The 22245-nt window shown below is 31.9% G+C and overlaps 1 protein-coding gene across 1 annotated transcript in view; it reads left to right on the top strand.

Moving 5' to 3' along the window:
* LOC125051982 (mucin-1) overlaps positions 1-22245 on the top strand; it is a 48340-nt gene that overhangs the window by 8856 nt on the left and 17239 nt on the right. The window contains exons 2-3 of the mRNA XM_047652626.1: positions 20516-20568; positions 21904-22181. Of these exons, the coding sequence (XP_047508582.1) occupies positions 20536-20568; positions 21904-22181 (311 nt within the window). The 5' untranslated portion in view covers positions 20516-20535. The remainder of the gene's footprint in view (positions 1-20515; positions 20569-21903; positions 22182-22245) is intronic.

Here is a 22245-nt window from a genome sequence, read left to right as displayed (position 1 = left end):
TTGATATGGAACTATGGCTAATTAAAGTATACGCGTGGGATAAACTTTTATTATTCAAAATTGCAGTGATACAATCGAATTGAGTTATCGAATCGTAAAATTATGAAATCGATATTCGATGACATAAAATCGAAAGCCTCCGACCTGTGATCTAACGCCCTTGACATTTAAATGTTTCATAATCTGTGGTAATGTGGAATTCCTTTATTTTTGCCGATCCTTAATTAATTCATATCAAGTTGTGGATATTATAGAACAAGAATAAATATCATTTTCATTTAACATTATTATTTTGTCTTTGGAAGCTGTACACAAATAATTATTGTTCAAGTGTTGTTAGTCTTCATTAACAATAAGGAAACGGGAAGGTTGTATGAAGTAACACGCGGACAAATATTATGTGAAGTGATTCGTCGCACACGTAAAAGCGAAAGTGACAAGTTGCGACTGCGCCGGTGATAAATAGAGATTAGAATGACTTATATAAATTTTCAATATGTAAAAGTTAACTAGAATTCTCAATCCTGGGGTGGAGTTCGAGTTACTGAGTTCTTCTAACGTAAAGCAAAACATCACGAGAAAAACAGAAAGAAAAAACAAAATTCTATTATGTGATGGAGACATATATGCTAATGACCTACTTATCCATAAAAACAAATGGCAGAACTTTAAACTAAACCAAATGTAAAATCGTACTTTTAAAAATTATCTTTCTATTGGAGAGGCTATTACTGGAGGTTGGCCGTTAAAAAAAGGTTACAATGTATACAACTTTGCACTTTGCATATATAATAAGCAAATGTTACACTTACAAATTACACTACTAACAAATTTCAAAAGTAATAGGCAATTTCAAATTATAGTCTGATAAAAACCGCAATTATTAATAGACAATGTCTATACAATAATTAGCATTGTTAATCAAACAATGCACTTGAAATCGGGTTCTACTTAGAGTCGACTTAGGTCCTTCAAGAAAAGAGCGTACCATCTCGCGAACACTCTGGCATTGAGTGTCCATGGGCGGCGTTAAAACATCAGGTGAACCTGCTGCCCGTTTGACCAATACATGTTCTGTAAAAAATACGTTTTCTGGATTATTCTGGGTAAAATTAAAATGAAGAGGAATATAGATTTTAAGTATAGAAAGAAAACTTATAAGAAAGAATGTGGTCTGTATTTGTTTCCACATTTCATAAAAATATACACAAAAGTAAAAGGGATTTTTTGACAAGCAAATTTTTTGTAATACATATCAACGTAAAAAAATATATGAGATTCTAATTCTAAGAACTTCGATTTCTTTGTCCTCTAATTAGCACTTAAAACTGTGTCTTCTACCCCATTAACCTTTGTAACAATTTAAAATTTCCGGTTATTTACTGAATATTAATATAAAATCGAGGATATCAAATTAAGTTATTTTGTTTTGACAGCTTATTACCTTGTAAGGATATAACTAGACGGCCTTTACTAATTTGTTTTGTAAATTAACAACTAAATTTGTTCACAGCTGGAACATCTTATACATCAATTCTTTTTATAAAGGTTTTTGTCAGTTGTCAGTTGACAGATTTTTCTAATTTTGTAATGAGTGTCTGCATGTATACTGTCAATTTGCCTTATACATAGTAAAAAAAAATAACTTTCCCGGGGGGAAATGTACAAGAAGACGCTATGTTTTATTTTAATTGGTCGAAATAAAAATTGGAAAACGCACCATCGTCAAATATTTTGTTTTAGATATCATCCCTAGTTATTTTTAATTAAAGAATAGATTAAAAAGTGAAAAGATTTAATTCCCTTTATTTTACAAATTACATGCATAATCTATGAAGCGTGTCGCATTTTTTCTTTTTTTTTTATTCACATGGCATGCTCTTAACTCTTACAGAGAAAACCATCAATTCTGTGTTCTGCACTTAGAGGGTAGACTATTAACTTTTTCAAAGCTATTACTTGATATTTGACATCAAGAATAAGAAGTTACCAATGATTACTCAATGTTAGGATAAATTAATTTAGTAAACGCATCATCGCCGCTTGCGCAATCAGGTTACCACATGTTTAACCAAATAACGACACTATGTTTAAATTAACAAGTGGTTTTTAAACGCATTAGCATTATGTATAGCTTTTTGCCTTTGTGTAGAATAATAGTAGTCTATAAACTAAATGCCGACAGCCATGAGTGTTCAATGCCTTATTCCAAGCAAGTCGCCTACTCAATTTTCCTAAATTAAAATTAGAATTAGTATAAAAAAGTCAATTTTCTTATAAAACGCAAAATAAATTATAACTCTGCAGGGGTTGAGCTTAGAGACCTGCCGTAGAACATTTTTTTGCAGCTGATGACCTCATCTATCCCCTATTTGCGTTTGTTCCACGACTTTTTGACCACCTGTATAGTATATCTACGCTACGCTACGAATAAATTTTACGAATACATATGAAACTTACTACTATATTATATGTGTTACTTTCATAAAGAGCACAACTTACTTTACGGATACAATATGATGTACGAGCTTGTGTTACTAAGTTTCAAACAGCCATGAAATGAAGTTCCGCATAATACAATTTTGTTTATATTATTATTACTCAATATAAATAAACTAAAGGTACAGAAAACACCAAAAAATCTCTAAGGGGGTTAACCTTGGTTCCTGAAGACCTACACCACATTACAAATGTAAAATTCCTTATAAACTAAAGAGTTTTAATTAATACAAAAAACGAAATGAACGGCGACATTACAATACAAGGAGAAGAAAAACCTTTAGTAAACTTATTTGTGATTTATATTGAAAATTATATAACTACCGACTGTCCTTGGCAGCTAAAATATTATCATATAATATAATAAACACAATGAAAACGCGATAAAAAATTTACAAATTTTAATCATAGCCAAGATTGAATTCGTATGTAATAAATTAATGTCCAAGATTGAACCTGTGACCTTTCGGATTCCAAACCAGATGAGACCAACTTGTCACAAAAAGCCACCTTGATTGTTAATTTAACAACGCAAAAGCGTTTGTTTTTTGCTTTGTAACATAATATTGGCAACAATAATATATTTTTAATTAATTCAATTCGTGGTAATCGCATCTCTTGTCTGTATTTAGCACATTCTTTTCTACTTCTCTCAATAGATTTGAAAATATTCGTTATATCTAATTAGCCAAGAAAAACAATGGAATCTTAATTATTCTTTACAAAATTTTATATTATTTCGATCTAGATAAGTCGCCGTTAACTAAAATATAAATATAATATATTTCGTTTTTAGTGACTTTAGTGTAAACAAGATCATTAAGCATACATTCTAAGGAAAATAAAGTTCATAAACAAACAACTAAATCAAAAACTAACCTTAAAATATACTAATTAATTTCTTAATTGACTTCAAAAGTAGCAATTTACCCAAATATTAAACAAGCCAGCATCACACGGCTGGGAATTTATCCGCTTTCCTATTTGCGACGTCTGACAAGACTTAAGACTTTAGACACCTGGAACGAGCGCTATGTGGGGGGTGAAACAGCCTCAGTCACAAAAATGTATTTAAAGATGCAAATGCGGCATACAAACAAATCAAGACAAGGCGTTTCGCACCTCACATGGCGCAGATCCTGACTGGCCACGGGGCTTTTGGACACTATTTACACAGACTCAAACTGAAGACAAGCCCCGCGTGTGACTGTGACGACAGAACCGACCAAACGGTGGTTCATTTACTTGTTGACTGTGCGAATTTTGAAAGGGCATGAGGGTATCCCGGGATGGGCTATCCGACATGTTGCTTGAGCACAGATCGCAGCTGGAAAAATTCTGCGACAAGATTGTCACACATGTCACCCACAAAAATAGCACGAGAGGCAACGCGGGTGGCGCCGGGCAGCGGGCCCCGACTCGCCTATAAATATTATGACGATATTTTCGGAGTAGTTGTCGCCCGGGCCTGGCGGGAGACGCCAACCCTTTAAGGCAATAATGTCCCTTTTTAAGAAAGGTGAGATTTTGACACTCCCCTCCTGCTTGGCCACTCGGTCACAAATCTGCCTGATTGCGTGTCTGATAGGATGTAGGGGGCCCTGTTTAAAAAAAAAAAAACTAATAGTGATATTTTTTTTCAATGAAACCAGTAGTTTGGGAGTGTTTTTTTTTTCTTTATTATATTTGTATTAAATGTTTAAAATAAATTCTCTACAATAAACCAACCCAGCTTAAAAATTACGACATAAGTACTTAAACGAAGTTCGTGCTGACAAAACTTTCAGAGAACCTTGCTCAAATTTTCTACAACTGTACGTAAACTAAATATTATGTAAAGATAATCTCAGTCATTTGGTAAATATGTCGGAAATCCTCAGTACTGTCACGATTGAAGATGCAATCAGCTTAGCGTTCGATCACGAGGTGAAAGCTGGATGGGACTATTGTGTGTCTGTCAAGTCTATTTGTACTCTATGGATTAGTGCGTTATCATTTCTGTCGTAATAGGTTATAGACATTTATTTATTGATATTTAAAAAATAACATGCTTAGTTCACCAAAATGAAATAACAATCAAAACAATTTATAATATTTTATTTTAAATACAAAATTTTTAATTAATTACTTAAATATTTGAAGCTTAAGAATGCTTTTTTTTAAACAAAAATAAAATTATGGGTTAGGATTTATTAAATTGATAAATAATGTATAATCTGTCAGTGTTAATAAATTAGTATTACATAATGACTCTGTCCACTTTAAATAAAACTGATAACAAATAAAGAACTTGTTTTGATTCTATACTTAGATTCCGGTCGAGAAACCACTGAACTATTGCAACGATTTGACTATGGCATCTTCAGTTACATAATAATGATAAACGAACAATAGTAATGACTGTAGTAATGGGTGATATTTGCGCTTTCAACATTCTAATTTACACTTAATCTTACCTTATAGAACTATCAATAAAACTTGTACCAAAAACTTACACAATTTTTACTTAATTCAAAAATGGGAACCAAATGTTTTGTCACGTTCCAGACAAAACGCGTTCTTCAATATATAAGTTTACGTAAACGTTCTTTTTATTTAAGAATTATTTCGTTTAAGGTAGTTCCTTAATATTATTAATTAGTATTTACTTTACGGGAGCAGTGTTGGCCTAGTGGCTACAGTGTGCGATCTAAAAAGCTTGTGCCAGTGATTTATGTTATTTTTATTTACTTTACGAGTGAAAATTATGGATGACATAGGTTATATTAAGAATATTGTTTACTATTTGTTAACTCCATTTATTTATAGCGTCGAACAAATAAACGAACAAATAAAGTACAAGCTTTCTGCGTAGACTTATGGAACGAGTGTGAAAGTTCCACAGTACTTACAATAACAATCACAGTGGTTGAAAATATTCAACGAACACTTAAACTTCATGGATAGATGTGTTGTTAGTAGTAGGTTTTTGTCTGACACAAATCCTGAGTGATGGAGAAGGGAGGTGAAGAAGGGAGAAAACAGTCTTAGACCCCAATTAAAGTCTATAGCTGCAGAGGATTAATGAGACAACTTCAAGAACCGTATTCCTAATACGGCTCGCCTATTATAGGGTTACAATTCAAAAAAATACCCAAAGGTCAGCCTGTAATTTGACCTTTTCGAAATATTTGCATAATGATTGTTTTATAAACGGTAATTTGTAAGTTTTAAAGTCAATTTACGCTGTCAGTCACGTTCAAGTGTTTGTACGTCTTCATTATAAGCCAGAATGATTTTAAAATACTTGCCCATGGTCAGTTTATACTTAACATTATGTAGAAATTAAATATAAGTTACAGTATAAAATAAGTTCGAAAAATATGATTGTTTTAAAACCGGACTGTTTTATAATCTGTGAAACAATTTTATACAAAGTGTCTTCCTTTAATGGGTTAATTACACGTAGTTAATATAATTCTCGACTTCATTCCAATATGATTAAAGTGTATTTATATTATGACATTTATTAAATAAATAGCAAATTTTAAATCTAAAAACTGGTTAGTATCCGTCTTTGTCACCTTGGTGCCATCTTTTATTTTCTAATCTCCAAACAATTAATTAACATTATTATCTTTTATGGTCACATTTTGACATCATTACAGAACTTGTTTAGAAGTTCCAAATTCAAATTTACGAATATAATTTCTCGACCTTGAAAATTACATAAGCATCTACATTCTCTATATTCTTAGTTACGCGTTATTTGTGTATTGTCTGTGGCTGTGTCATAATTTAAATTTTAACGATTTAAAGAATAATTTATATTTTTACAAAAATAAAGAAAATTTTAGACGCGTTATCTAGCTAGATGTTCTTGGAAAATAAACTGAAGTTAGCTAATTCCCAACGAATATGAACATATTCTTACTTTATTTTCCGTTTATGTATTTTACAATGTTTTTCTATGAGAATTGATACATTATAAAATTATATCATTCAAGTTTTCATTAAATATTTACATATTGTTATAATTACATATATTTATTTAATTCATACAAAATAAAACGGTTCCCATTTTAATGTCACGGCCTCAGCATAACCTTTTAATCTTGATTCTAATTATACTTTAATCATAGTCTAAAGAACAAAATATTTGACTGATTTATCATTAATTAATATCTACCATAAAACACAAGGTTTTGATTTAAGATACAATACAGAACTTAATTCATTCTTAGAAACACTTCGACGTCAAACTTTTAGCTTAGTATAATGATGGACGTATTTAATTTGGCGCGCAAATGGAACGATATTCTATGTTTAAATCACATTGTCATTGTCATTTTATCGCGCCAAGATTCAGCCAGTATTATTTTTTATGTATTATCTATGTTATGGTTTTTGAAATAAGAACAATTTATTAATTAAACTAGTGATTACTTCTTAGTTCCAAATTTATTTAAACGCGCCCATACTCTATAGCCTCTGTGTACAAAAATATTCTGTACATTATGAAATGAATGTGAAGTGTTTGTTTTACTGTGATTTTAACTGACATGACCTTTTGAATCTCCACTTTGACGTGAGTGGCATCTGACATCTCATTACGAACCTCGGGTATTAATGCATTTGCCTACCCACTAATTACTAACCAATTATATGCATTAGATGTTGTTTCGTACGATTGTAGGGTTGGCACCACAGAATCAACAAACAAAACATGCCTTAATGTTTTTTCGCCGACAAGAGATCAGGCCGTGCTTAGCAGAACGGTGTTATGAGACTGGATTAGATTTTATGAATCTCTTTCTCTTTCTCTTATGAAGAGCAGAAAAAAAAGAAAATCTTTAAAAATTGTTAGTATATTATTATTTTATTACAAGCAAAGGACACACAACAAATTTAATGCTACATACGTTAAAGTCGGGGTACACTGGTACATTCTGCCAACGACCCTTCAAAACTTAGTTATGCAAACGATTATTTAAAAAAAAATGAATTCAAAGAATAAAAATTGGAGCTTTGTAACATAAAGTTAAATCTGTAGATAACCACAGTAAAGACAGGAAAAAATTATTTAAATAATTGTTGTGACAACCTTAAATATGTGAATGAATGCACCATTGATACAACATAGTATATTATGTTCACGCGGTTATTAACTTATTGGAGAACAATACTGTACGCGTTGATTTTACCGCGTATTGTAATCTAGTACTGAACGCACGTTTTTATGAACGCACCTACGCCATATTAGTAGGACATTGTTTAAATTCAAATCGAGAACGTTTTTAATCTATGCCTTTTTAAATTATAATCTAAGACTAAAGAGGTTGATTAAGTAATAATGTATTCGATATTCAAAAAAAATCGCGGTCAACGAGACTGTTAAACAAAAGAATGTAGTTTAAAAATGAAAACGCATCACTGAAGCAAGGTCTCAATAAAACACCGAGTATTTATTGTATTGGCCTTCGTTATATTAAGACGAAAATTCAGTATCAACTACTTAAAAAATACAACAAAACTTCTATAATAATACTATAAGGATATTCTAAGTACCGTATGAAATGTCCAGCTCTGTGAAGCCAACTGGAAATGTGTTATAAAACATTTTTTTTTTTATGATTGATTATTTATGAAGAAATAATTTCGTTGATCACCAATATCAATGGTTCTACAGCCTCTTACAGGCCCTTGGATTAGTAAGTGTTGCCATCGGAATCTATCTCGTGCTTCTTTTTTTATGGGGTAGGAGCCAAACAAGCAGGCACATTGAATAAAGTGATAACCGCCGCCCATGGACATTTCCAACACTAGCAGGTGTGTTGCCGACCTTTCAGTGTACGCTCTTTTCGTGAACAACTTCTTACATCTATATTCAAGGTCACAGTGTGTGTGTGTGTAAATTAAGTAAAAACATTGTCCAAAAATAATAGAATTCAAAAATCTAATTATTTAACAACTTTACCCCACTACCACAGACAATACTTATACCAAATTGTATATTCCAAAAGTACATACAAATATATTTTCAGTTTTAAATATGTATAAATCAGACTTTCGTAACAATATTGGTGTTTTTGCGTGAGAGACAGTGCCGCCATTGTCCGAAGCTTTAAGAAATGACACAAAGTTGCCCAACCTACCCATTGTTTTACTTGACTCATTTAAATAGACGCGCCCTTGAATCGTCGAATTAATCTCATAATTTAGTGCACTAAAATGTTCAGTTCAGTTCAGTGTGAAATTTCAGAATAATTGTCTATGCAATAAAAAAAAATATTATATTATATTATATATTACTCGTACGCTGTTACTAGTATATGTTCATTTGACTTTCTGTCCAAATGTATTTTCGATCTTATGCAAAGCGACCGAGCATTTGTATTTAACCTTTTTGGTTTGATGAATTTCACAGAGTAGAAAGACACAAAAAAAGTATGTTACATAAATAGCCGGTGAGAGTATTTTGTATATATAGAATTATAAAAAAAAACGAAATGCGTGTTTCATAATATGTTTTTATCTTAACATAAGTTAATGTACTTATAAACCTTACAGTTAATGTTAGGTAACATTCTAACAAATTAATTCAAACCTAAATCATAATAAACTTCACACAGAGTAATGCATGTTCATTATTTTCGTAACAAAACATCGGGTTACGCTTAACTTTACAAAATCATGGCTGTAAAATCATTGAATTTGCGAGGCAGAATCAAATGAAATATTAATATGTCAAATGTCAAAGATTTTAGCGTTGCTCCTAAGCACATGTTGCAATAATGCAAAGTTTACTTCACTATATCGTTACTATTAGTACTAATGTGCAATAAAATGATTAACTCGTGTGAAAACCAATGTTTGGAGAGGTCATTAAGGCATGACTTTTGTATTTGTCAATCTCAAATACGACCTGTCACTTTGAAATAAAAAAAATCCTAGTCTGTGGAATTTGCAAACTCACCCTTAATCATAAGTTATATGTATATATATTACTTGAATAATGTTTCGGATTCTAATTTGTATATATATTTTTAGAAAAATTGGCGATTTAAAAAACAATACGTCTAATTTTGGACCTCGTCTATTCCGTTTTACGATTTGAAAACTACTAAATTAGAATTATATTTTCTTTTGGACATTGAGAGGTTTCTTTACTAATAAATAAATTTATTTTCGTAAATAAGTTTATGAGCTTTATTTGAGCTTTATTGAGATTATGCAATATTTATATTTAAACCAGGTGGTCCGAAGTTCAGATCCCAACGCAGTAATAATGATTGTTTCATTATACCTCCTTCCGCCCCGAATAAACTTCAACACAATATCTACAATAATCCAGCCGAGTTATAAAGTACATAGATTTTCTTAGTTTTTGTCTATAAGATTAGCACCTTAATTTAGTAGATTATTGCGCAATAAAAATCGTGATAGACATTACTGAATACGATGTTCACATCAAACAAAACGCTAATTTATCTAATGGCATGAGAGAATTTTCAATTTTATAACGGTGACCTTTAATCGCGATTTGCTCCAGGGTTACATACAATTTGATTTTAAATTGTTTCATTTGAATCTATATCACATGTGTTTCATTTAACTTTTGTCGAATCTGTTAATGCTAGAAACGGAGGAGACTTTACTGCGCAGTATTATATAAAATTTAGAAAACACCAATTCGCTGTTCCTACGGTGAAATTCAGAGTTAAGACTTACCGTTAACATGACATCCGTGGGATTAGATTTGACATATTGGAGCCTACCTCTCTGTGTCTATGGTTTTTTTTTAAATTAATAATACTCTACTCTATTGTGTCCAAGGACTTTTTCTATCTCTCAAATTTTTCCAAAAAACAAGATACATTATATTAATTCCAATAAACTAGTTCACGAATGGTGTGTTACGCGTCTAGCTAAGGTTAGACCGTGTGACATATACCCACGTGGATTGAATAATGTATCTCAAAGTATTTATTTCCAATACTCAAATATACAGCATTTACTTAACCTACATTGTAATAATAATAATAATTAAAAATGAATAAATAGACAAACAAATTTAAAAAGTTTAGTTCATCTAATGCTGGCAGCCTGTATTGCTATACTTATCCCTTGAGCGAAAGCACCTGCTCTGGGTTCACCAGACCAACTTAAATCTTTAATTAGCTCGTGCACGAAGAGTATCCAACGTTGGAGGAAAGACTCTTATATTTAAGCCATTTATTCATTGAAGATAAAAAGTGTTTATATTAAAAAGTGGTTACTATGGTAACCATGTCAGGTATTAGCATTGGTTTTCGAAATAAACTAAAGTATAGTTAAACGCTTGGGAGTTAAGCGATGATCTTTACTCGGCGATTAGGTTACTTGGATGACTCTATAAAAGGTTACGCTTAGATCAACGACATATTTAGATTTCTCGTTTGCATTACTTTCATAATATCCTACTAATGGAATTTGGTCGGAAATATAGAATACGTATTTTTTTTTAATTTAATTTAAAGAAACAGAGTTCAAAATATTGCAAATAAATTACTAAATTATGTTACAAATAGGAAAAATCGCATCAAGTATAGTCAAAAGCTAAAATAATTAAATTAAATGCCTTTGATATTTAAGCATGAAATGTTCATAATTTTCATTATTTCCGATAATTAGCAGGGTTTCGATCGCCACCATTTGTAGTTTAGTCTCTTGCAGATTTTTTGTGGCAATTTATTAATTGGTAAAATTTACCTATTGGTAGTATTTATTCTTGAAATCACATCTCATTACTCTTCCTTTCTTGGCGACTCCTTTAAGATCTCTGCAGCGTCTGCAGTCCCTAATCGCTTAGCTCCTTCTCTATCTTCCTTTAATTCTTTATCTTCCATTACCTATCCACATCGTATCCCTAACTTTCGTACTAATTGATCTGAAATTATCGTGTTCCATGTATCCTTTTTTTTATTATGTCCTGTTTACTTTTTACATATGTTTTTTTTGTCCATATAACCATATGTCTTATTTATTTTTGAACTTCTTGCGCTTACCTTATATAATATTAGATAGCTAGACATACATATTTTTTCCTTGAATCAAATTGCCAACACATACATTTTGATAACAGAAAATTTAAAGATATTTATTTCCAACACACAATTATATAGTACAATATTAAACCAACCAAAGTTTTAATTTTCTATTTATTAATTTTTAATTATTATTATGTAGAATAATAATATAGTTTATGAATAGTGCAAATATGTCTCAAATGTTCAACTTTATAGGGGATCGATGACCGACCATTTTGTAGCCTAATACTTGCCTATCCGATATTTATTATCATTAACAAATGTGGGTATGTAATACCGGATCTTAGACCAGAGCAAAACAGCAAGGGTATGACGCAAGTACTTATTCTAACATGCATCTAACGTATGAATCAGACATTTGCAATATTATTCCTTGGAGGTTGACATTCTTACGTTAGTCGTAGAACACTTAATGATGCGTTCATTTGTTATTTCTTTTCAAAACATTACAAGACCGATTTCAAACATTCTTTCACGATTAGAATGCTTCATTATCCCTGAGTATGTTTAATTAACTAAAATATGTTCAGCACACAATGCATGCTTTTTAGTATTTTTATGATTAATTTCGAAGAAATAAGTACATATCGCCATCGTAAACTATCTCGTGCTTCTTTAATTTCTAGACATGATGGGTTAATTATTTGTTATTTCAGTTACCATATCTTTTAGTTGTAACCACGACAATTAATAAAAAAAAAATTGAAGTATTATAAGGGTTTTCTGGAAGAGAACACTTATTTGTAGTTAATATAATTATTCAATCCTTGTGAAAAAAAAGTAAATAAAAAAATTGTTGAATAATATTAAGAAAGGGAAATCATATAAACATAGCTCGGTAGATGTGTTATTATACTACTGGCATGCGACTACTTTTCTTCTTATTTTCTCATTAAATAGACTATTTAAAAAAAAGATAATTACAGGTATACAACTTATATTTGAAGTTTGTACATTTCACCTTGTCTTTAGGATATACTAGCCGTTTCGCGCCCGCTTTGCTGGACGAATTAAAATAAATTTTATGTTTCATTATTTTATTTTTTTTCATATTTTTATTATTCTTCTTTTTAACTTCCCGCTAAGAAAATTGAAATATTTCGAAAATCGAGTTTTTAACAGATGTTGACGTTTAGAGGTTCTAGGAAGCCTCCCCGAATGTTTCCGCGGTGAAGTCCGTATGGATAAATTTTCATAAAAGTAAAACAGCAATAAAAAAATGAAGGAACGTTAGAATTCGATAAAAAATAGCCATAAACCATCTAGGATAAATTTCGCATCGAATGGTGGTAGTTTCATGTCGATACGATCAGTGGTTTAGGCGTGATTGAGCCTCAAACGAAGACCATTTTCATTATATATATATAGATTCCAAATGATATTCGTAAATATAATGAATTCTAATGATGATTTTATAAACCAATTTTTCTATAATTCTTTTAAAACAAATTTCAATTTCAAGGATTTTCTGGTGCCAATTAAGCAACGTGTTATAACAATTTAGTAACAGAAACTATAAGGAAGTGACGAATATTTAAATCGTTTAACATAGTCAAGAATGCTACTAGTTTTTTGATGTATTACTAATATAATTTAGCATATCAATTTTATTAATTGTTATTGATTCTCCACAGCTGTGATTGCTTCCGTAGCTCCATTTGTTCAGTTATACAAAATATAATACATTTACTTATATAAAAATATAAAAAGAAAATGGTGTTCGTTTGAGGCTCTTTCACGCTTAAACCACTGATCGTATCGACATGAAACTACCACCATTCGATGCGAAATTTTTCCTAGATGGTTTATGGCTATTTATTTTTTTAATTCCAACGTTCCTTCATTTTTTATTTCTGTTTTACTTTTATGAAAATTTTTCCCGCTAATAAAAACAAAAGAGGCTTCCTAGAACCGCAAAACGTCAACATCTGTTAAAAACTCGATTTTCGAAATATTTCAATTTTCTTAGCGGGAAGTTAAAAAGAAGAATAATAAAAATATGAAAAAAATAAAATAATGAAACATAAAATTTATTTTAATTCGTCCAGCAAAGCGGGCGCGAAACGGCTAGTACATTTATATATCTAAAATCACACATTATAGACCACTAAGACTGTTAATGAATATTATCTTAGTTCAAGATACGTCCTAATATTTAAAAAAAAATTACATAATATTACTTTTTGCCTTAATTATTGTATAGGCTAGATTATAATTCGTAAGATCTACCCTCTCTTTTGTGAACTTATTTGTTAGAAAAACAAGAAGTTTAAATATATAAAACATGAAAGTCAAAAAAAAAACAAAAACACATCTAGATAGATGGATGTAATTATAAAAATCTATACTGAGATTTAATTACTTAATTAATATAATAACAATCTGTTAATAAAAAAAAGATGCGTGTAATTATGTACGCGCGTAAGAAGTTATACTTCTTTAGCATTATTAAAAATAGTTTTTGATTGCATGCAAATAATTAATTACAATTACATAATCAAAGACTGGAAAAGGAGTCATTATAGTCAATTTCAGTTTACATTTGAAAAATTAAATAAATAAATATTTATTATTATTCTCTTACATTAAGTGTAACATAAATTCTATTATTATTCGAATGTTGTTTTTAAATTATGTCCAATGCCGTAGCATCTTCCGTGGGCAACTTCATTCTGTTAATTTTGTGTCAAGGTACGCATCGTAAAATTTCACTCTCATCAATTTTTCATAACGCTAAAGAAGTATAACTTCAAAAATACTTAACCTTACATTTTATAAAAATATTTTCATTTCCAAACTTTTAGCATAACTTTCAAATGAAGCTCATCATGACATATTTTGTTCTTGCCCTTTGTAACGCAATGTCGTAAACAACGTAGACATTTAACTGACAAAACGATTTTTGATAAAAGATAATTCGACAATCTACCAATTATGTGTTAAGCTCATTGCGTTATTCTGGCGAAACAATTACTGTTTTCGTAAGGAAAATGACCGCAAAATGTCTTGGTTTATTTTTGTATTTTAATCCTGTCTACTTTGGCTAATTTTTCGTCTTTAAAATTACTTCTATAGTCAGCGGCGTAACAATAGGGTGGCAGGACTGGCAAAATGCTACGGTCGGGGACCCAAGAGAGCCCCTGACCAAGCGATATTATGTTCTATAGATGAATGTGAAGTCCCCATTAGGTATTGGGGTATTGGGGACTACAGACCATTCCCTCTCGCCTAAGAGAGGAAATGGTCTATAGGTCTATGGCCAATAGTGGGACATATACAACGTGTAATTGAGTACGCTGAAAATCTCGAAGTTTATTAACATTAAATTAAGTACAGCGTGTCGATGTTTACTGATAGGGCCCCATCAAAAGAAATTGCCACGGGCCCCAGATGGTATAGCCACTGTCTATAGTTCAAGCCAAGTTAATATCACGAACGATAACATTATCTGTTGGTTAGCAGCTTATCGCGTATTTAGTGTAGCAGCTTATCTTCACTACCACCTTTAAAATATTAATGCCAGAAAAATAATTATTTTGGCTTATAATCAAATACTTCAATACCGGCTGTGTGTAACGATATATCGTAGCGATTTCTCTGTGTAAACCGATTTACGCAGATTTATCGATCGTGTGTATGAAAAATCGTTGTAGATTATCGTTCATCGGTGGCAGTTGCAATTTCGATTGCGTTTGCACGTTTTGTTTATCGTCTGAAATCGGTACGATATATCGTTACGTCTTAGTCGGCTTTACACGACTAGATTTAGTATCATTGTAGTTAGCAAATCGACTTTTTTACTCAAATCACGGGTTGATATTTAGAAACTAAGAATATAACATAATATAATTATATACCCTTAATGGAATTTAATGAAACCTGGACCAATTCGAGTTTTCAAAATTCAAAATCATTTATTCATTCACGCAATTTACATATATGAACGTCAAAAGAAATACATATTAAATGCTTTACATTTACTGCCAGTTCTCAAATCAAGGGCGTACAACGGAGGAGAAGAACTGGCAATAAACTCTCTGGAACTTTTTAAACTCCGAGGAATGTTTATTTGGTGAAAAAAAAATAGTATTTAGGTTTTTATTCCGTAAAAGCGAACCTCTTCTTCTTCTTCTCTATGAGATAGCAAAATGTTCCATGTGTTGGTATGCAACTAAAAAGATAGGCTAAGAAAAATTAAAATGAAGGCTAAACGAAGTCCGCGGGTGGCTAGAATTGAATAGAGTCGATGTGAATGTGTATATATTATAGATTAGATATAGATTAGTAGCTCTATAGAAAAGACGTAGATCTAATGTGAATAAAATAGGTTCATTGCAGCATTTTTGTCAAAGCAGGGCACTTATAGTAAAATTTAAAGTGGAAACTTAGGTCTACTGAATACATATATGTTTTAGTACACAGAAGTCACAGACACTGTGTCTCGACTCTGAATGTTAACCATATAGATGAACAAGATCTGATAAGTTCCGAGATCCTGGTTATAATTTAAACATATTACATAATTGTTATTAAATTTAGAGAATGCTAATAAAGCCTTAAATGGGGCCTCATAGCCTAGCGGTCTTATTAAGTGGCAGCTAGATGAGGGGTACCGGGTTCGATTCCCGGTTCGAGGGCAAGTTTTAATTTAATTTAAATTTGTTCTCGGCCTTTGGGAGGGTTGTGCGGTACCGGGCGAGTGCCTAAACTGTACAATTGTACATAGAGGACACGGTCGAATTTCTAAAGACAAGCACGAATTATAAAAAAATCCTATACTTGACGCTGGCTAATGCACAAATCCTGCCAGAGCCATTAAAAAAAAGCCTAAAATTAATATGTTTGGATGCCCTATGCATGTTTGATTTTTTATCAAAAATTGTATTGAAAAATTGTATGACCGTTATAATCGTTGTATCACTCTCGAAGACAACTATATTGAACAATAAAATCAATCTCTTTAAAAAAAAAAATCTGGGTAACTTTTCAGCCCACATAATATTTTGCTGAAATCCTCTGGGTTATTTGCCTTAGTCTTAGCTTCAGATATCGTTATCTATTTCGTGATCTAATAGGTAAGAAAGTGTTTTGCTTCTAATAGGCAGCTTTTGTCCCGTCAACTTTTTGGGTCTAATGCCAGTTTTCTTCTCTTAATTGTGCACGTACAAAGTCTGGTACACAGTGGCTACCTACGACGATAGACGATAGAGCAAATTAATATAATAATACCTAAACATAACATAACACCTTTGAAGTAAAAGCTTTGAACTTTACGGCTCATTCACATAACCAAATTACCGCATAACCGTTTAATTTGTCATTGTCGCCCCTGACAACAGACATACGATTCTCACATTATGTAACATTCGATTCTTTGTGGCCCATATTGAACCAGTTGAACCTGTCCGAGCTTAAAAGGTGACCATAGCTTTTGAGTTTAAGAGACAACTATTTTTTGATCTACAAAATAAGCAGTTCTTACAAATAAGCATTTATGGAGGAAAGATGTTTTGTCCTGAGCCCTAAAGAGAGAACCCTCTATCTGTCTTAATTTTACACAATTAACACTTCACTGTCTCTTTGATGTCATTTCGTTATATACTAATTCACCAAGGCATTCCTTTAAAGTCACTTTTAAATAAAGGTTACAGGTATCCATTAGATTTATTTTCTTTCCTAAATATCAGGTATACGATAATCTAAAACTTTATATAATAACGTTTAAAATATTCTTACTCTATCACAAATGATAAATTACGGTTTATTAAGACAGTATAAAACTTCTCTGAAGTGTGGAAAAGACACTTTTCTGGGCTAGCTTAGCTTAGTTTTTTGTTACTCGAAATTGTCTCGCGTAACTTTTTCGCTGGGAATCAAAGCTAGACACCACCAGATATGGTTAAGTAAAACAGCTCTGTATGGGATATGTTTATTTGATAATATATAAATATAATGCCTTAGAATTATAATTTAAACATGTTTTATCTTCAAAGCAAAGTCCAAGTTATAAAAGCATGGTCACATTGTGGGCACATCGGAATTGTGATGTCATGTCGACCATGGCACACATACATGATTCCTTGCTCATCCACACATAAATTTCGATTTCATTGATTACTTTTAGCTTTTTTCGGTATTGTCAATGTCATCGCATTTCGCAAATTTAAAAAAAATGCATACGTACTTAAAAGCGCATTAAATGGGACCTTGGCTGAGAGTTTAGGTAAATATTGCATAGTTCATGCACGAGAGAGGTCGAAGTGATTAGCATAACATTTTGTAATGAAATGTAACAAATGTGTTTTGAAAATGTGCAATATTTTAAATGTTAAATAATAAGGTAGTTTTTTAAATACAGCGTATAATTTTTCCAACTATTTTAAATACTACTGGCTAGTGGCTTCATCCCTGAGGTCGTAGATTTGATCCACGGCTGTGCACCAATGGACTTTCTTTCTATGCGCGTATTTAAAATTCGCTCGAATGATGAAGAAAAACATTGGGAGAAAATCGGCTTGCCAGAAAAAATCGATAGCGTGTCAGGCACAGGAGGCTGATCACCTACTTGCCTATTTGATTTATAAATGATTATGAAACATACAGAAAACTGAGGCCCAGACCTAAAAAGTTTATAGCGCCACTGTTTTTTTTTGTTTCAAATGCGTTCGTTTCAATCAGAATGGCGGATTGGACAGAATCAAGTATTTCCAAAAAATTAGTTAAATTAAATAAATAGAAGCCATTATTACTACAAATTCCATTTTCGAAAATCATTCAATCCAGTTTTTAGACTCTTGCGCAGACCGATAGAACTAGCAGCACTTACTTAGAGCAAGATTTAGAGACCGCCTACGGTTAGACTTAACGTGTTTCCTAACTGTCAAAATTACATTGGAATTGCCCGCTTAGCATCGACTTTGAATCTCACCATTTGGATTACAATTATTTTTTCCCAAAATTTGAACTTAAGACGTTACGATCTGCATTCGAATTCTGTAGGACCGAAGAGGTAGTAAATTAACAACGATATAAGTGTACAAACAGTTTTTCAGTATAATTTAAAGGCAACGTACTGGCGAGCCTTCTGGCAACGTGAGTGTGCAAGGGCAAACTTAACATCGAGTGAGCCTCCGGCCCATTTTCCTCCTGTTATATTATAAATAAATAAATACACATCGTATAATTAACTCTACACAATAAAGAATCAACGTTATCATTTAATGACGAACTTATCAACAGATCTCTGAAGATTGATCACTAGCAAAATGGTTTTCGAGTGACCCTTGAACTTTTGCTAAACATTATTTAATTACTATGAGTGAATTAAAGTTTTATGTAATGTAATTGTAATTTAAATGAAGCTCACAAAATAATAAACTAACAGTCATTTGTTTTTCTAAACTATAAATTTATGAATCTTTTAATGATAATTTATAATGTTTATTAGTAATCATATAGTAGTAATAAATTATTTTTATGATTACAAAAATTAATAAAATGATCGTTGAGCGAGTAAAGCACCAGCTGTGGGGTCACCGGTACTATCTACCAGGCGCCAACTATAATCTTTAATTAGCGCCCAAGAGTCCCTACTCCGAAAAAAATCGAAGTTGGAGAAAATACTTATATATTATTATCTTTTAATTATCTCTTACTGTGTTCATTTTTCTATCTACTCCTCTGCCATAGGTCATGGGTGAACCGCAGCGCAGTTGCTTGCGAGAACCGTACTTTTTTGTTTGCCTACTTTACATAATATTTAATAATTTGGCCGCAGAACCAGTCACGGTCTGTGTTTTGTTAACACCATGTAGGCCGTACTTTTACTGTTAATTTTTTTTATAAATGATCGTACGTCTCAGCTTGAAAATACGATTACTTAAAAGCTAATCTAGCTAATCTAATCTAGTATAGGTAATTGGAGCATAGGGATGAAGGACTAAAATAAATTAAGCTTATAAAATCACGATACTAATTCTATTATTGTGTATTTTATCGATTCATAAACTCATTCAGTGTTGCTGGTGAGCATAAACATAAAAAGCTATTAGCATTTTATTTACTAAATAATTAAAAGAAATAATGTTTCGCGATTAGAAGCATGTCGAAATATATACGGAAACTTCAGAGTTCAAACAGTACTGACCTCACGAATACGATACCACAATTAACGTCTTCGTGATCTGCCATTTTGATGACCTGTTATTTTTACGATTATATAGCAATTTAAAATCATTTATAGTTCATTAATAATTTTTATGTAATATTTATATGTTTTATTACATAAAAATTAACTGGTGGCGCTACAACCTTTTGGACTGGACCGCAGATTTCTGTATCTGTTTCATGATCAATTGTCAATCTAATATACAAGTAGGTGATCAGCCTAAGTCAGGTTTCCTCACGATGTTTTCCTTTAACTCATAGAAAGAAAGTTACCAATACAGTTATATAGTTTGATAATACTATCAAACACTAATATATTTATAAAAGGCAAAAGTCAATATCATTTATTCATATAGGAAACAATGTACGCTTATGAGCATCATAGAAGAAATATATGTTTAATGCTTCTAATTCTACATTTGCCAGTCAAGGGCGTAGAACGGAAGAGAAGAACTGGAAATAAACTCTCCGCCACTATTTTTAATCGCTAAGTTTTTTGTTTTACACAATGTTTGTAAGAAGCTGCAACCATTACACCATGTTCCCATGACATCTTAAGTAATCAATAGTAACATCATTATCATAATAAAAAATAAAAAAAAAACAAGATTTGTCCTCGATCAGCAGGAGGCATGGTGAAATAGAAGCACGCACTCATACTATAGTTAGAAATTATGCTGGCAACATTTATTTGCTGTATTTTTAGTATTTGACAAACTCTTGACTTTTTCACAAAAAATAGGTTTACACGCAATATGTAATGTATTTTTTTTTTATTTCAGGTCCCCATGAAGCGGCTGTCATGCGCATAGCGACACTGATTGCACTCGTGCAGGTAATAGATACTATTATTATGTACTAGTTTATTATGAAATAGGTTACAAATATAATATCAAAAGTTCAAGTTAATCCAAACGTTTATACCGACTTAAAGGCAATTTGACGAGTTTTTGTTTGCAAATGAACGTTTATACAACACTATTACTTTCCGTAAAGATTCTAAAACAGATATCAAAAGCCTTTGATGTTACTGAGCCCAAATAATGAAAAGAAATTAAGTTTATCCAACATAGATTGAAGAACTTATTGGCAATATGTAATAAACATATTACCCAAAGGCCGCTAAGCTCATTATTACTATATGTAATCTTAAGTTTCATCACTTTCAGTATGTCAAAGGTCAAATCGAATGTGTAGGTATGATGTAAGCTATTGTTTTCGTATGACATATTGGTTATGAGTTATGACAGTTTCAATATACAAATCATAAATCAGTATTTTATATTTCGAATGGGCTAAAAGTTACTGAATGATTGACGGTATTTGCACTAGAACAACTCGCTTGGACATATTATCGCAGTACGCTTTTAACATACAGTAATCGAAAGGTATCTTCTGTTTAATAAATACGAAAAGATTATTTCATCATGCACTGGAGATACAAAAATACTTTACACTTTATAATCTGTTAAAAAGTTTCTTCATCAGGCTTTTTACCAAACTATTTAGCTGTCATGGATATGTCGTAAATTCAAACAAACGCGCTAAAGAGACATTTGTTAATAACTGTTGACTTCATTATGAATCTTTAAACACTTTATTTGGTGTCAATTTAAATATTTTAGACATTATATACCCTATAAGGATGTGTAAAAATATGTTAATGATATTGTTATTAATGATGACTTTAATAAATATAAGGGTGCGTCCACATTTGGCAAATGCGCGCACATTCGCGGCATATTCGCCAGATGTGGACGCACCCTAAGGATATCGAGTAAAAAGAAAATGATTTAGTTTCTTTAAAAAAAGACCCCCTTTTCTGATTTACAAATGCCTTGCCCTCGAAAGTGTTGGGGTATGTGGGACTCACACCAGACTCTCTGCTGTTTAGAGATTGGGTGAGCAATACCCACTAAAACCACCTTGAGTAGTTCCTTCAAATCCGCGTTACAGAAGCTCCGGGGTCTCTCTCGCATTCTATCTGAGCATCAACGGCATAACTCTCAAACCTCCAGTGCAGTATTCACTATATAGGAGGTCTATCCAGAAGGTGTACATATTATGTTCTCCTATTTTCGTCCGGATTCGTCCCCCTATCGATAGACCCCCTAAGAATACGTGTGTAATAATGATAGATACTGAAAATCTATAATTAATTCTGCTGTAGCTGTCGCTCGCTACAGCTGTTTCAGACGAGAAAACACTTACAGCAGCAGAGCTGAACTTCCAGTTATCTGGAAACAATGCTCTCTCCCCATTCTACTCCAGTGAGAGTGATGAGACCGGTGTGAACTTCGTCAGAGGTTCCCGTGCTGCGGACTCGCCCCTCTCTCCGGATATCGATGTGAAATGTTCGGCTGACTTCATTGAAGTCACTGTTGAATTTGCTGATGTCTTTGATGGTATAATTTACAGCAAGGGACATTTGAATGACGCAAAATGCAAGTAAGTAATCAAACTGAATATTATATTATATTAAAATCAAACACAAAAAATGTTTTACTATATG

The sequence above is a fragment of the Pieris napi genome, chromosome 8, assembly GCF_905475465.1.
Source record: "Pieris napi chromosome 8, ilPieNapi1.2, whole genome shotgun sequence".
In the NCBI taxonomy this organism is placed as follows: Eukaryota; Metazoa; Arthropoda; class Insecta; order Lepidoptera; family Pieridae; genus Pieris; species Pieris napi.
Note: the sequence above shows the minus strand (reverse complement) of the source record. Positions and strands in the feature narration are given on the sequence as shown.